A 12,845-nucleotide genomic window follows, 5' to 3' on the forward strand; every position below is an offset into this window, starting at 1 on the left:
TAATTTTGTAGACCTCTATCAGGTCGCCCCTCAACCTCCGTCATTCCAGTGAGAACAAACAGAGTTTATTCAACCGCTCGTCATAGTTAATGCCCTCCATACCAGGCAACATTCTGGTAAATCTCTTCTGCACCTTCTCTAAAGCCTCCACATCTGGTAGTGTGGCGACCAGAATTGAACACTATACTCCAAGTGTGGCGTAACTAAGGTTCTATACAGCTGCAACATGACTTGCCAATTCTTATACTCAATGCCCCGGCCAATGAAGGCAAGCATGCCGTATGCCTTCTTGGCAACCTTCTCCACCTGTGTTGTCCCTTTCAGTGACCTGTGGAGCTGTACACCTAGATCTCTGACTTTCAATACTCTTGAGGGTTCTACCATTCACTGGATATTCCCTACCTGCATTAGACGTTCCAAAATGCATTACCTCACATTTATCCGGATTAAACTCCATCTGCCATCTCTCCGCCCAAGTCTCCAAACAATCTAAATCCTGTTGTATCCTCCGACAGTCCTCATCGCTATCCGCAATTCCACCAACCTTTGTGTCGTCTCCAAACTTACTAATCAGACCAGTTACATTTTCCTCCAAATCAGTTATATATACTACAAACAGCAAAGGTCCAAGCACCGATCCCTGTGGAACACCACTAGTCACAACCCTCCAATTAGAAAAGCATCCTTCCATTGCTACTCTCTGCCTTCTATGACCTAGCCAGTTCTGTATCCACCTTGTCAGCTCACCCCTGATCCCGTGTGACTTCACCTTTAGTACTAGTCTACCATGAGGGACCTTGTCAAAGGCCTTACTGAAGTCCATATAGACAATATCCACTGCCCTACCTGCATCAATCATCTTTGTTCCCTCTTCGAAAAACTCGATCAAGTTAGTGAGACACGACCTCCCCTTCACAAAACCATGCTGCCTCTCACTAATACGTCCATTTGCTCCCAAATGGGAGTAGATCCTGTCTCGAAGAATTCTCTCCAGTAATTTCCCTACCACTGACATAAGGCTCACCGGCCTGTAGTTCCCTGGATTATCCTTGCTACCCTTCTTAAACAGAGGAACAACATTGGCTATTCTCCAGTCCTCCGGGACGTGGTAAGTAGTTTTTATTTATTTTCCCTTAGGTGTTATCATGCGGGGAGCAGAGGTTGCTGAGTGAGTGCTTGCTGAGAAGGGGAGTGAATAACAGGTAAGCTCTTTCTTTCTTTCTTTTTTTTTATCTAGAGGGGATGACAGGGAAGGTAGTGCAATGTTCCTCCTGCAGAATGTTTGAGGTGATGGATGCCGTCAGTGTCCCTGCTGATTTCATCTGTGGGAAGTGCACCCATCTCCAGCTCCTCAGAAACCGCGTTAGGGAACTGGAGCTGGAGTTGGATGAACTTCGGATCATTCGGGAGGCAGAGGTGGTCATAGATAGAAGCGTCAGGGATGTAATTACTCCGAAGAATAAAGATAGATGGGTGGCGGTCAGAGGGGCTGGGAGGAAGCAGTCAGTACAGGGATCCCCTGTGGCCGTTCCCCTTAGTAACAAGTATACCGCTTTGGGTACTGTTGGGGGGACGACTTACCAGGGTTAAGCCATGGGGTACAGGTCTCTGACACAGAGTCTGTCCCTGTTGCTCTGAAGGGAAGGGGGGAGAGGAGTAGAGCATTAGTCATTGGAGACTCCATAGTTAGGGGGATAGATAGGAGATTCTGTGGGAACGAGACTCACAGTTGGTGTGTTGCCTCCCAGGTGCCAGGGTGCGTGATGTCTCAGATCGTGTTTTCGGGATCCTTAAGGGGGAGGGGGAGCAGCCCCAAGTCGTGGTCCACATAGGTATCAACGACATAGGTAGGAAAAGGAATAGGGCTGTAAGGCAGGACTTCAGGGATCTAAGGTGGAAACTTAGACCTAGGACAAACAGAGTTATTATCTCTGGGTTGTTACCTGTGCCACGTGATAGCGAGACGAGGAATAGGGAGAGAGAGGAGTTGAACACGTGGCTACAGGGATGGTGCAGGAGGGAGAGTTTCAGATTTCTGGATAATTGGGGCTCATTCTGGGGCCGGTGGGACCTCTGCAAACGGGATGGTCTACACCTGGACCAGAGGGGTACCAATATTCTGGGGGGGAAATTTGCTAATGCGCTTCGGGAGGGTTTAAACTAGTTCAGCAGGGGCTTGGGAACCTGAATTGTAGCTCCAGTATACAGGAGGTTGAGAGTAGTGAGGTCATGAGTAGGGTTTCAAAGTTGCAGGAGTGTACCGGCAGGCAGGAAGGTGGTTTAAAGTGTGTCTTCTTCAATGCCAGGAGCATCCGGAATAAGGTGGGTGAACTTGCGGCATGGGTTGCTACCTGGGACTTCGATGTTGTGGCCATTTCGGAAACATGGATAGAGCAGGGACAGGAATGGTTGTTTCAGGTGCCGGGATTTAGATATTTCAGTAAGCTCAGGGAAGGTGGTAAAAGAGGGGGAGGGGTGGCATTGTTAGTCAAGGACTGTATTACGGTGGCAGAAAGGACGTTTGATGAGGACTCATTTACTGAGGTAGTATGGGCTGAGGTTAGAAACAGGAAAGGAGAGGTCACCCTGTTAGAGGTTTTCTCTAGGCCGCCGAAAAGTTCCAGGGATGTAGAGGAGAGGATTGCAATGATGATTCTGGATAGGAGCGAAAGCAACAGGGTAGTTGTTATGGGGGACTTTAACTTTCCAAATATTGACTGGAAACGCTATAGTTCGAGTACATTAGATGGGTCCATTTTTGTCCAATGTGTGCAGGAGGGTTTCCTGACATAGTATGTAGATAGGCCAACGAGAGGCAAGGCCATATTGGATTTGGTACTGGGTAATGAACCAGGACAGGTGTTAAGATTTGGAGGTAGGTGAGCACTTTGGTGATAGTGACCACAATTCGATTACGTTTACTTTAGTGATGGAAAGGGATAGGTATGTACCGCAGGGCAAGAGTTATATCTGGGGGAAAGGCAACTATGATGCGATGAGGCAAGACTTAGGATACATCGGATGGAGAGGAAAACTGCAGGGGATGGGCACAATGGAAATGTGGAGCTTGTTCAAGGAACCGCTACTGCGTGTCCTTGATAAGTATGTACCTGTCAGGCAGGGAGAAAGTGGTTGAGTGAGGGAACCGTAGTTTACTAAAGCAGTCAAAACACTTGTCAAGAGGAAGAAGGAGACTTATGTAAAGATGAGACATGAAGGTTCAGTTAGGGCGCTCGATAGTTACAAGTTAGCTAGGAAGGACCTAAAGAGAGAGCTAAGAAGAGCCAGGAGGGGACATGAGAAGTCTTTGGCAGGTAGGATCAAGGATAACCCGAAAGCTTTCTATAGATATGTCAGGAATAAAAGAATGACGAGGGTAAGAGTAGGGCCAGTCAAGGACAGCAGTGGGAAGTTGTGCTTGGAGTCCGAGGACTTAGGAGAGGTGCTAAATGAATATTTTTCATCAGTATTCACGCAGGAAAAAGACAATGTTGTCGAGGAGAATACTGAGATTCAGGCTACTAAACTAGAAGAGCTTGAGGTTCATAAGGAGGTGGTGTTAGCAATTCTGGAAAGTGTGAAAATAGATAAGTCCCCTGGGCCGGATGGGATTTATCCTAGGATTCTCTGGGAAGCTAGGGAGGAGATTGCTGAGCCTTTGGCTTTGATCTTTAAGTCATCTTTGTCTACAGGAATAGTGCCAGAAGACTGGAGGATAGCAAATGCTGTCCCCTTGTTCAAGAAGGGGAGTAGAGATATCCCCGGTAACTATAGACCAGTGAGCCTTACTTCTGTTGTGGGAAAAATCTTGGAAAGGTTTATAAGAGATAGGATGTATAATCATCTGAAAAGGAATAATTTGATTAGAGATAGTCAACGCGGTTTTGTGAAGGGTAGGTCGTGCCTCACAAACCTTATACAGGTCTTTGAGAAGGTGACCAAACAGGTGGATGAGGGTAAAGCAGTTGATGTGGTGTATATGGATTTCAGTAAAGCGTTTGGTAAGGTTCCCCCTGGTATGCTACTGCAGAAAATACAGAGGCATGGGATTCAGGGTGATTTCGCAGTTTGGATCAGAAATTGGCTAGCTGGAAGAAGACAAAGGGTGGTGGTTGATGGGAAATGTTCAGACTGGAGTCCAGTTACTAGTGGTGTACCACAAGGATCTGTTTTGGGGCCACTGCTGTTTGTCATTTTTATAAATGACCTGGAGGAGGGCGTAGAAGGATGGGTGAGTAAATTTGCAGATGACACTAAAGTCGGTGGAGTTGTGGACAGTGTGGAAGGATGTTACAAGTTACAGAGGGACATAGATAAGCTGCAGCACTGGGCTGAGAGGTGGCAAATGGAGTTTAATGCCGAAAAGTGTGAGGTGATTCACTTTGGAAGGAATAACAGGAAGACATAGTACTGGGCTAATGGTAAGATTCTTGGCAGTGTGGATGAGCAGAGAGATCTCGGTGTCCATGTACATAGATCCCTGAAAGTTGCCACCCAGGTTGAGAGGGTTGTTAAGAAGGCGTACGTTGTGTTAGCTTTTATTGGTAGAGGGATCGAGTTTAGGAGCCATGAGGTCATGTTGCAGCTATACAACACTCTGGTGCGGCCGCATTTGGAGTATTGCGTGCAATTCTGGTCGCCGCATTGTAGGAAGGATGTGGAAGCATTGGAAAGGGTGCAGAGGAGATTTACCAGAATGTTGCCTGGTATGGAGGGAAGATCTTATGAGGAAAGGCTGAGGGACTTTAGGCTGTTTTCGTTAAGAAGGTTAAGAGATGACTTAATTGAGGCATACAAGATGATCAGAGGATTGGATAGGGTGGTCAGTGAGAGCCTTTTTCCTCGGATGGTAATGTCTAGCACAAGGGGACATAGCTTTAAATTGAGGGGAGATAGATATAAGACAGATGTCAGAGGTAGGTTCTTTACTCAGAGATAGTAAGGGCGTGGAATGCCCTGCCTACAACAGTAGTGGATTCGCCAACACTAAGGACATTCAAATGATCATTGGATAGAAATATGGACAATAAGGGAATAGTGTAGATGTGCTTTAGAGTGGTTTCACAGATCGGCGCAACATCGGGGGCTGAAGGGCCTGTACTGCGCTGTAATGTTCTATGTTCTATCATCTGAAGATAGTGAGGATGCAAAGATTTCTATCAAGGCCCTCAGCAATTTCCTCTCTAGCCTCCTTCAGTATTCTGGGGTAGATCCCATCCGGCCCTGGGGACTTATCTACCTTAATATTTTTCAAGACGCCCAACACCTCGTCTTTTTGGATCTCAATGTGACCCAGGCTATCTACACACCCTTCTCCAGACTCAACATCTACCAATTCCTTCTCTTTGGTGAATACTGATGCAAAGTATTCATTTAGTACCTCACCCATTTCCTCTGGCTCCACACATAGATTCTCTTGCCCATCCTTCAGTGGGCCAACCCTTTCCCTGGCTACCCTCTTGCTTTTTATGTACGTGCAAAAAGCCTCGGGATTTTCCTTAACCCTATTTGCCAATGACTTTTTGTGACCCTTCTAGCCCTCCTGACTCCTTGCTTAAGTTCTTTCCTACTTTCCGTATATTCCACACAGGCTTAGTCTGTTCCCAGCCTTTTAGCCCTGACAAATGCCTCCTTTTTCTTTTTGACGAGGCCTACAATATCACTCGTTATCCAAGGTTCCTGAAAATTGCCGTGTTTATCCTTCTTCCTCATAGGAACATGCCGGTCCTGAATTCCTTTCAACTGACACTTGAAAGCCTCCCACATGTCAGATGTTGATTTACCCTCAAACATCCGCCCCCAATCTAAGTTCTTCAGTTCCCGCCTAATGTTGTTATAATTAGCCTTCACCCAATTTAGCACATTCACCCTCGGACCACGCTTATCCTTGTCCACCAGCACTTTAAAACTTACTGAATTGTGGTCACTGTTCCCGAAATGCTCCCCTACTGAAACCTCTACCACCTGGCTCATTCCCCGATACCAGGTCCAGTACTGCCCCTTCCCTAGTTTGACTGTCTACATATTGTTTTAAGAAGCCCTCCTGGATGCTCCTTACAAACTCTGCCCCGTCTAAGCCCCTGGCACTAAGTGAGTCCCAGGCAATATTGGGTAAGTTGAAGTCTCCCATCACAACAACCCTGTTGTTTTTACTCTTTTCCAACATCTGTCTACCTATCTGCTCCGCTATCTCCCACTGACTGCTGGGAGGCCTGTAGTAAACCCCCAACATTGTGACTGCATCCTTCTTATTCCTGATCTCTACCCATATAGCCTCACTGCCCTCTGAGGTGCCCTCCCATCGTACAGCTGTGATATTCTCCCTAACCAGTTGCGCAACTCCGCCACCCCTTTTACATCCCCCTCTATCCCGCCTGAAACATCTAAATCCTGGAACGTTCAGCTGCCAATCCTGCCCTTCTCTCAACCAGGTCTCTGTAATGGCAACAACATCATAGTTCCAAGTACTAATCCAAGCTCTAAGTTCATCTGCCTTACCCGTAATATTTCTTGCATTAAAACATATGCACTTCAGGCCACGTGACCCGCTGTGTTCAGCAACTTCTCCCAGTCTGCTCTGCCTCACAGCCATACTGGCCCTATTCCCTAGTTCTCCCTCAATGCTCTCACCTTCTGACCTAATGCTCCCGTGCCCACCCCCCTGCCATACTAGTTTAAACCCTCCCGTGTGACACTAGCAAACCTCGCGGCCAGGATATTTATGCCTCTCCAGTTTAGATGCAACCCGTCCTTCTTATATAGGTCACACCTTCCCCGGAAGAGCTCCCAGTGGTCCAGATAACGGAAACCCTCCCTCCTACACCAACTGTTTAGCCACGTGTTTAGCTGCTCTATCTTCCTATTTCTAGCCTCACTGGCACGTGGCACAGGGAGTAATCCCGAGATTACAACCCTAGAGGTCCTGTCTTTTAACTTTCTGCCTAGCTCCCTGAACTCCTGCTGCAGGACCTCATGCCCCTTCCTGCCTATGTCGTTAGTACCAATATGTACAACGACCTCTGCCTGTTTGCCCTCCCCTTCAGGATGCCCTCTACCCGTGCGGAGACATCCTGGACCCTGGCACCAGGGACGCAACATACCATCCTGGAGTCTCTTTCACGTCCACAGAAGCGCCAATCTGTGCCCCTGACTATAGAGTCCCCTATGACTATTGCTCTTCTGCGCTTTGACCCTCCCTTCTGAACATCAGAGCCAGCCGTGGTGCCACTGCTCTGGCTGCTGCTGTTTTCCCCTGATAGGCTATCCCCCCGACAGTATCCAAAGGGGTATACCTGTTCTAGAGGGGGACAACCACAGGGGATTCCTGCACTGACTGCCTGCCCTTTCTGGTGGTCACCCATTTCTCTGCCTGCACCTTGGGTGTGACCACATTTATATAACTGCTATCTATGACGCTTTCCGCCACCTGCATGCTCCTGAGTGCATCCAACTGCTGCTCCAACCAAACCATGCGGTCTGTGAGGAGCTCCAGTTGGGTGCACTTTCTGCAGATGAAGCCATCCGGGACGCTGGAAGCCTCCCGAACCTGCCACATCTCACAGTCAGAGCACTGCACCCCTATAATTGACATTGCGTCAATTAATTAGTAAATTAAATTTAAAAGTTTTAAAAAAAAGTTACTGTTAACTATATGTTTCCTAGCACTAGTTTTCTACTATAAATGTGAACGCTAAATACAGTATTCTCTGATATCTGGCTTAGATACCCCTCTAAATTATAATTAAGTAATTATGTTTAATTAGTTTACCAATGCTTTTAATTTAGTGTAGATTCCCAACCAGCCAATCAGGTCACAGCTTTTCTGTGATGTCACTTCTGCCCCCCCCCCCCACCCCCACCACACACAATTTGAAAAGGTAATAAAAGTAAAAATGAGTAAAAATCACTTACTTACCTTCCGAGGGTCTCAGATGCTCTCTGGTCTCTCCCTGCAAATTAAAAGTTACAGGCCAGAAGAAAGAGAGAGAACAAAACAGTAGGGAAAAAGCACCTTCTCCCACTCTGCACTGAATTACCTCACAGCACCAAATTACCAAGTTCCAAATTCCCACTCTGGATGTGTCTCACTAAAAAGGCCTCAGGTGACTGACAGATAACTGCCTCTCAGCAATTAGGGTGGGGGCAGCTTCAGCCAATCAGACACTAATCTACACACTGCATTTTTGACTGAAAAACAACAGAATTAGACTTACCACTTACCTTTCCTGATTACCTCACTGCACCAAATTACCAAGTTCCAAATTCCCACTCTGGATGTGTCTCACTCAGGCTGTGTCTCTTTGACCTGCGCAAAGAGTCCATTATTTTGGCCCACTGAAAATGAAGGAGTGGTGATTCACGATGAGGGTAATGATGCTCCAATGTACTTGCTTGCCTCTGGCCACTTTGTGAGATGCCTACTGCCGTTATAGGTTTAGGGGGTGCCTCCTGTAAATAGCATACACTGCAGTCATTGTATGCCAGCTGAAGGAGTAGCTATTGAGACTATTGCAAGAGGTATCAATCTTGCCAATTGCTTGGACTGTGGCTGCACTCTTCCAGCAAAATGTTGCACAGCATGAGAGTAAACTGACACACAAAATAAAATCTCAAGATAAACGTTGTGGGGTTATATGTTCTGTAGATAATCTATTTTGTAGATCTAGAATCCTAAACTATATGTAGTTACTCAAATGTCAGGGTTTGGGACCTCTGGGACCTCATGGAGTAGGTGAAAAAGGTTCTGCACAGAGAGGGAGCCGCTATGGCTTTTAGGACCATGGCATAGATAGAAGTATACTTATTTGAGGCTCTGCAAAGAGATTCTAGGAGATAAATTCTAGAATAAAAATCAATCTTCAGGATAACAGTCGATGGATTAATCTAGAGCGTTATTCTAACCCAGGCAAGGTAAACTGATGTTAGGCACAGATAGATAATTGAGTGGCAGAATAGCCTGAAGGCAAGCCCAATCTGCTGGCCTGCAGCTGTGGTTGTAGGTGGCCTGTAAAGGAGATTCCCCCTCAAAAAGGTACGAAAGTTGTGGCCAGCACCTTTACAGAATAAACCATGATACTCCTCTGCAGGATACAACACATGTTCAATGTACCAATTCAACAACATTACTAAACATAATTGTTTTCAGTGTGGCTAGGTAGCACCATTGCTAACTGAAATGGCTGATTCCGGAGGGTACATCTGCCAGACTGGGCCTGTGGTCGATGGTGAGAGAACCACCAATAAGAAAAAAACAATTTGACCGTGCCCTGATCAATTTCATTATAACAATACATCTGACCATGATAGTATTGCGTGTTACCACCACACAGTCCCTATGGAGGTGGAAGTGCCACCTTCATACTGAGAAAAAAACCTTCATTATGTTGTGTGGCACTACCAATGTGCTAAATGGGATAGATTCAGAATAGGTCTAGCAGTTCAAAACTGGGCATCCATGAAACACTGCAGACCATCAGCAGCAGCATTGTATTTAACCATAATCTGCAACTACATGGCTCGGCATATTCCTCACCCGACCATTATCATCAAGTCAGTGAATCAATCCGTGTTCAATCAGGAGTAAAGAGTATGCCAGGAGCAGCACCCAGCATTCCTTAAAGACGAGGTGTGAACCTAGTGAAACTACAACACATGCTAAACAGCAGAAGCAGCATGCGATGGAGCAAAGCAATTCCACAAACAGCGGAATAGCTCAAAGTTCTGCAGTCCTGCTCCATCAAGTCTTGAATGGGGAAAGAAAGTTAACTGGAGGAGGTAGCTCCACAAATAAGCAGATTAGAGCAAAAGGCAAGGCTGAAACATTTGCAACTATCTTCTGCCACAAGTGCTAAGTGAATGATCCATCTTGGCCTCCTCCTGAGGTCTCCAGCATCACATATGGCAGTCTCCAGCCAATTTGATTCATTCCATGTGATATCAAAAAGCAGCACAAGTCACTGGATACAGCAACGGTCCTGACAAGATCCCAGCTGCAGGACTGGAATGCGCTCCAGTCGAACTAGCTGAGCCACTAGCCAAGTTGTTCCAATATAACTGGCACCAACTCAACAATATAGAAAAATACCAGAGTATCTCCTGTCCACAAAAAGCAGAACTAATCAACCTGGGCAATTAGTGTCCCATCAGTCCACTCTGAATCATCAGCAAAGTGAAGGCGGCATGGTGGCACAGTGGTAGCACTGCTGCCTCACAGCACCAGAGACCCGGGTTCGATTCAGATATCGGTTGACTGTGTGGAGTTTGCATATTTTCCCAGTGTCTGCGTGGGTTTCCTCCGAGTGCTCCGGTTTCCTCCCACAGTCCAAAGATGTACAGGTTAGGTGGATTACTCATGCTAAATTGCCCGTAAGTGGGGATAAGGTGCGGGATTGTGCCTTGGTAGGGTGCTCTTTCAGAGGGTCGATGCAGACTCAATGGGCCAAATGGCCTTCTTCTGTAGGGATTCTATGAAAGGTGTCGTTGACAATATATCTAGCGGCACTTAAACATAAGAACAACAAAAAATAGTAGTAGTTTAATTTAAAGTTCCATGTAAGTCAAGTATATATTTTGCATTTGTAATGTAGTAACAATAAAATCACTAGCACAAAGGTGTTTCCTTCTAATCTTAGTTCACAATAGCGTCTCCCTGTCGGATGTCAGTTTAAAAGTTCTTTGCGAATGAATGCAATTAAAATGAATACCAATTCTTATACCCTCAGATAAAGTACAGTGCGTCTTTCAGACCAGTAACCTGAACCGGATCATAACACAAGAAAGAAAACGCATTAGTTCAGACTGTTTTGAGATTATGGAGTCAATGTTAGAAGAATGATAACAACAATGTCAATTTGATTCATGACACCATCTTCATTTTGGTGTCAGTGACTTTGACAGCATACTCACTTTTCCCTCGTATTTCACTTGACTTATGCAATATTGATTTCAATTTCAATATTTTTAATTCAATACCCAATACAAACAACTTAGGTTAAGCAATTCTGTTAGCTCCTGATTGTACTCACTTAATACTGTCGGTGTGAGTCTTGTATTCCATGATAGTATTTGGTGGTAAGTTTAGGACACGTCGTAATGTGTCTCTTATGCGAGCAGTAGTAGCTTGGTCACTAGCTGTTTTATTCCATATTGAGATAATGTCTTCCTAGTAATAAAGAGAAATCAAAGTGTGTAATCAAATCTGGAGCCTCACGCACTACTTCTTATCACCAAACAGCAGCAATTTGCATTTTAACATAGCAAAACATTCTAAGGCTCGTCACAGGACTATTTGTCACAAAACACAAAAGGAGATATTATGAGAGAGAGAGAATGAATGGCGAGGTCACAGAGCTATTTGAAAACAAGAATGAACATTTTTAAATTGAGGGGTGCTGGACTGGAAACAAATGTGGGACAACGAACACAAGCAATGGGTGACCGAAAAGAAAATGCTGGAAAATCTCAGTTTAAAGGGTCAAATGGACTCGAAACGTCAGCTCTTTTCTCTCCCTACAGATGCTGCCAGACCTGCTGAGATTTTCCAGCATTTTCTCTTCAGTTTCAGATTCCAGCATCCGCAGTAATTTGCTTTTAACAAGCAATGGGCGAATGGTACTTAGTGAAAATTAGGTAATGAGCAGCAGAATTTTGAATGAGCTCAAGTTTACAGAGATGCAAGACGAGAAACCAGCCAGGAGAATACTGCCACTAAAAACTCAGTGCTAGAAAAACTCAGGTCAGGCAGCATCTGTGGAGAGGGAGACAATTTTTTTTAAAGAAATATTTTTATTGAAGGCATTTTTGATATATACAAAACCCAAACCTCAGCAACAGGTAACAAAACTAAATCACCCTCCCCATCTCCTCACACCCTCCCGTCACCACAAACCCGCCGACTTTTCTCCCTTCCCCTCATACCTCCCCAAACACAAAACACCCATAACTCCCCCCCCCACCCCAACTCCCCCAGACTCCTCTCCTGCCCCCTGGCATTCACTGGAAACACCTCGCTTTTCCCCATATTCAATCTATATCCAGATGAAACGACCAAACGCCCCCAGGATCACATGATCCTATCAAAACTCCCCACCAGGTCGAAAATGTACAACAGGAGGTCGTCTGCATACAAAGAGACCCTGTGTTTGACCCCCTCCCCGCTCATCCCCCTCCACCCCATTGATGCCCTAGGCGCCATTGCCAATGGCTCTATCGCCAGAGCAAAAAGCAGCGGTAAGAATGGGCACCCTGACCCCGTCCCCCGGTGAAGCGCAAAGCACTCCGAACTAATCCTATTCATCCGGACACTAGCCAACAGCCGAACCCAATCCACAAACCCTTGCCCAAACTAACCCAACACCTTCAACAGATATGCCCACTCAACCCGGTCAAATGCCTTCTCCGCATCCATTTCTATCACCACGTTTACTTCCTGCCCCTCCGAGGGCGTCATGATAACATTGAACAACCTGCGTACGTTCACCAACAACTGTCGCCCCTTCACTAACCCCTCCTGACACCCGGCATATAACCCTCCAGCTGCGACACCAGCACCTTTGCCAACAACTTTGCATCCACATATAACAGTGAAATCGGAGCTATGACCCACACTGCTCTGGGTCTTTGTCCTTCTTTAAAATTAGTGATATGGGCGACTGCGACAACGTTTGCGGGAGAAGGGGGGGGGGGAAAGAGGCGGAGGCATGGAAAGAGCCCCCCCCTTGCCATTGACTCATTTAACATCCCAACAAGCAGAGACCCCAGCTCCGATCCAACTACTTCTAAACCTCGGCTGGAAGCCCATCTGGACCAACCAACCCCGCCAACAGTGCCTTATCCAGTACAATGAA

General features: G+C 46.2%; 1 protein-coding gene across 2 annotated transcripts in view; it reads right to left on the reverse strand.

Annotated features, from left to right (window-relative positions):
- The window catches only part of eif4e2 (eukaryotic translation initiation factor 4E family member 2), a 126,842-nt gene that overhangs the window by 57,915 nt on the left and 56,082 nt on the right, over nucleotides 1-12,845 (reverse strand). For both annotated transcript variants that reach the window (XM_072474187.1, XM_072474186.1), the window contains exon 6: nucleotides 11,025-11,161. In XM_072474187.1, the coding sequence (XP_072330288.1) occupies nucleotides 11,025-11,161 (137 nt within the window). The remainder of the gene's footprint in view (nucleotides 1-11,024; nucleotides 11,162-12,845) is intronic.

This window comes from Scyliorhinus torazame, chromosome 14 (genome assembly GCF_047496885.1).
Source record: "Scyliorhinus torazame isolate Kashiwa2021f chromosome 14, sScyTor2.1, whole genome shotgun sequence".
Lineage (NCBI taxonomy): Eukaryota > Metazoa > Chordata > Chondrichthyes > Carcharhiniformes > Scyliorhinidae > Scyliorhinus > Scyliorhinus torazame.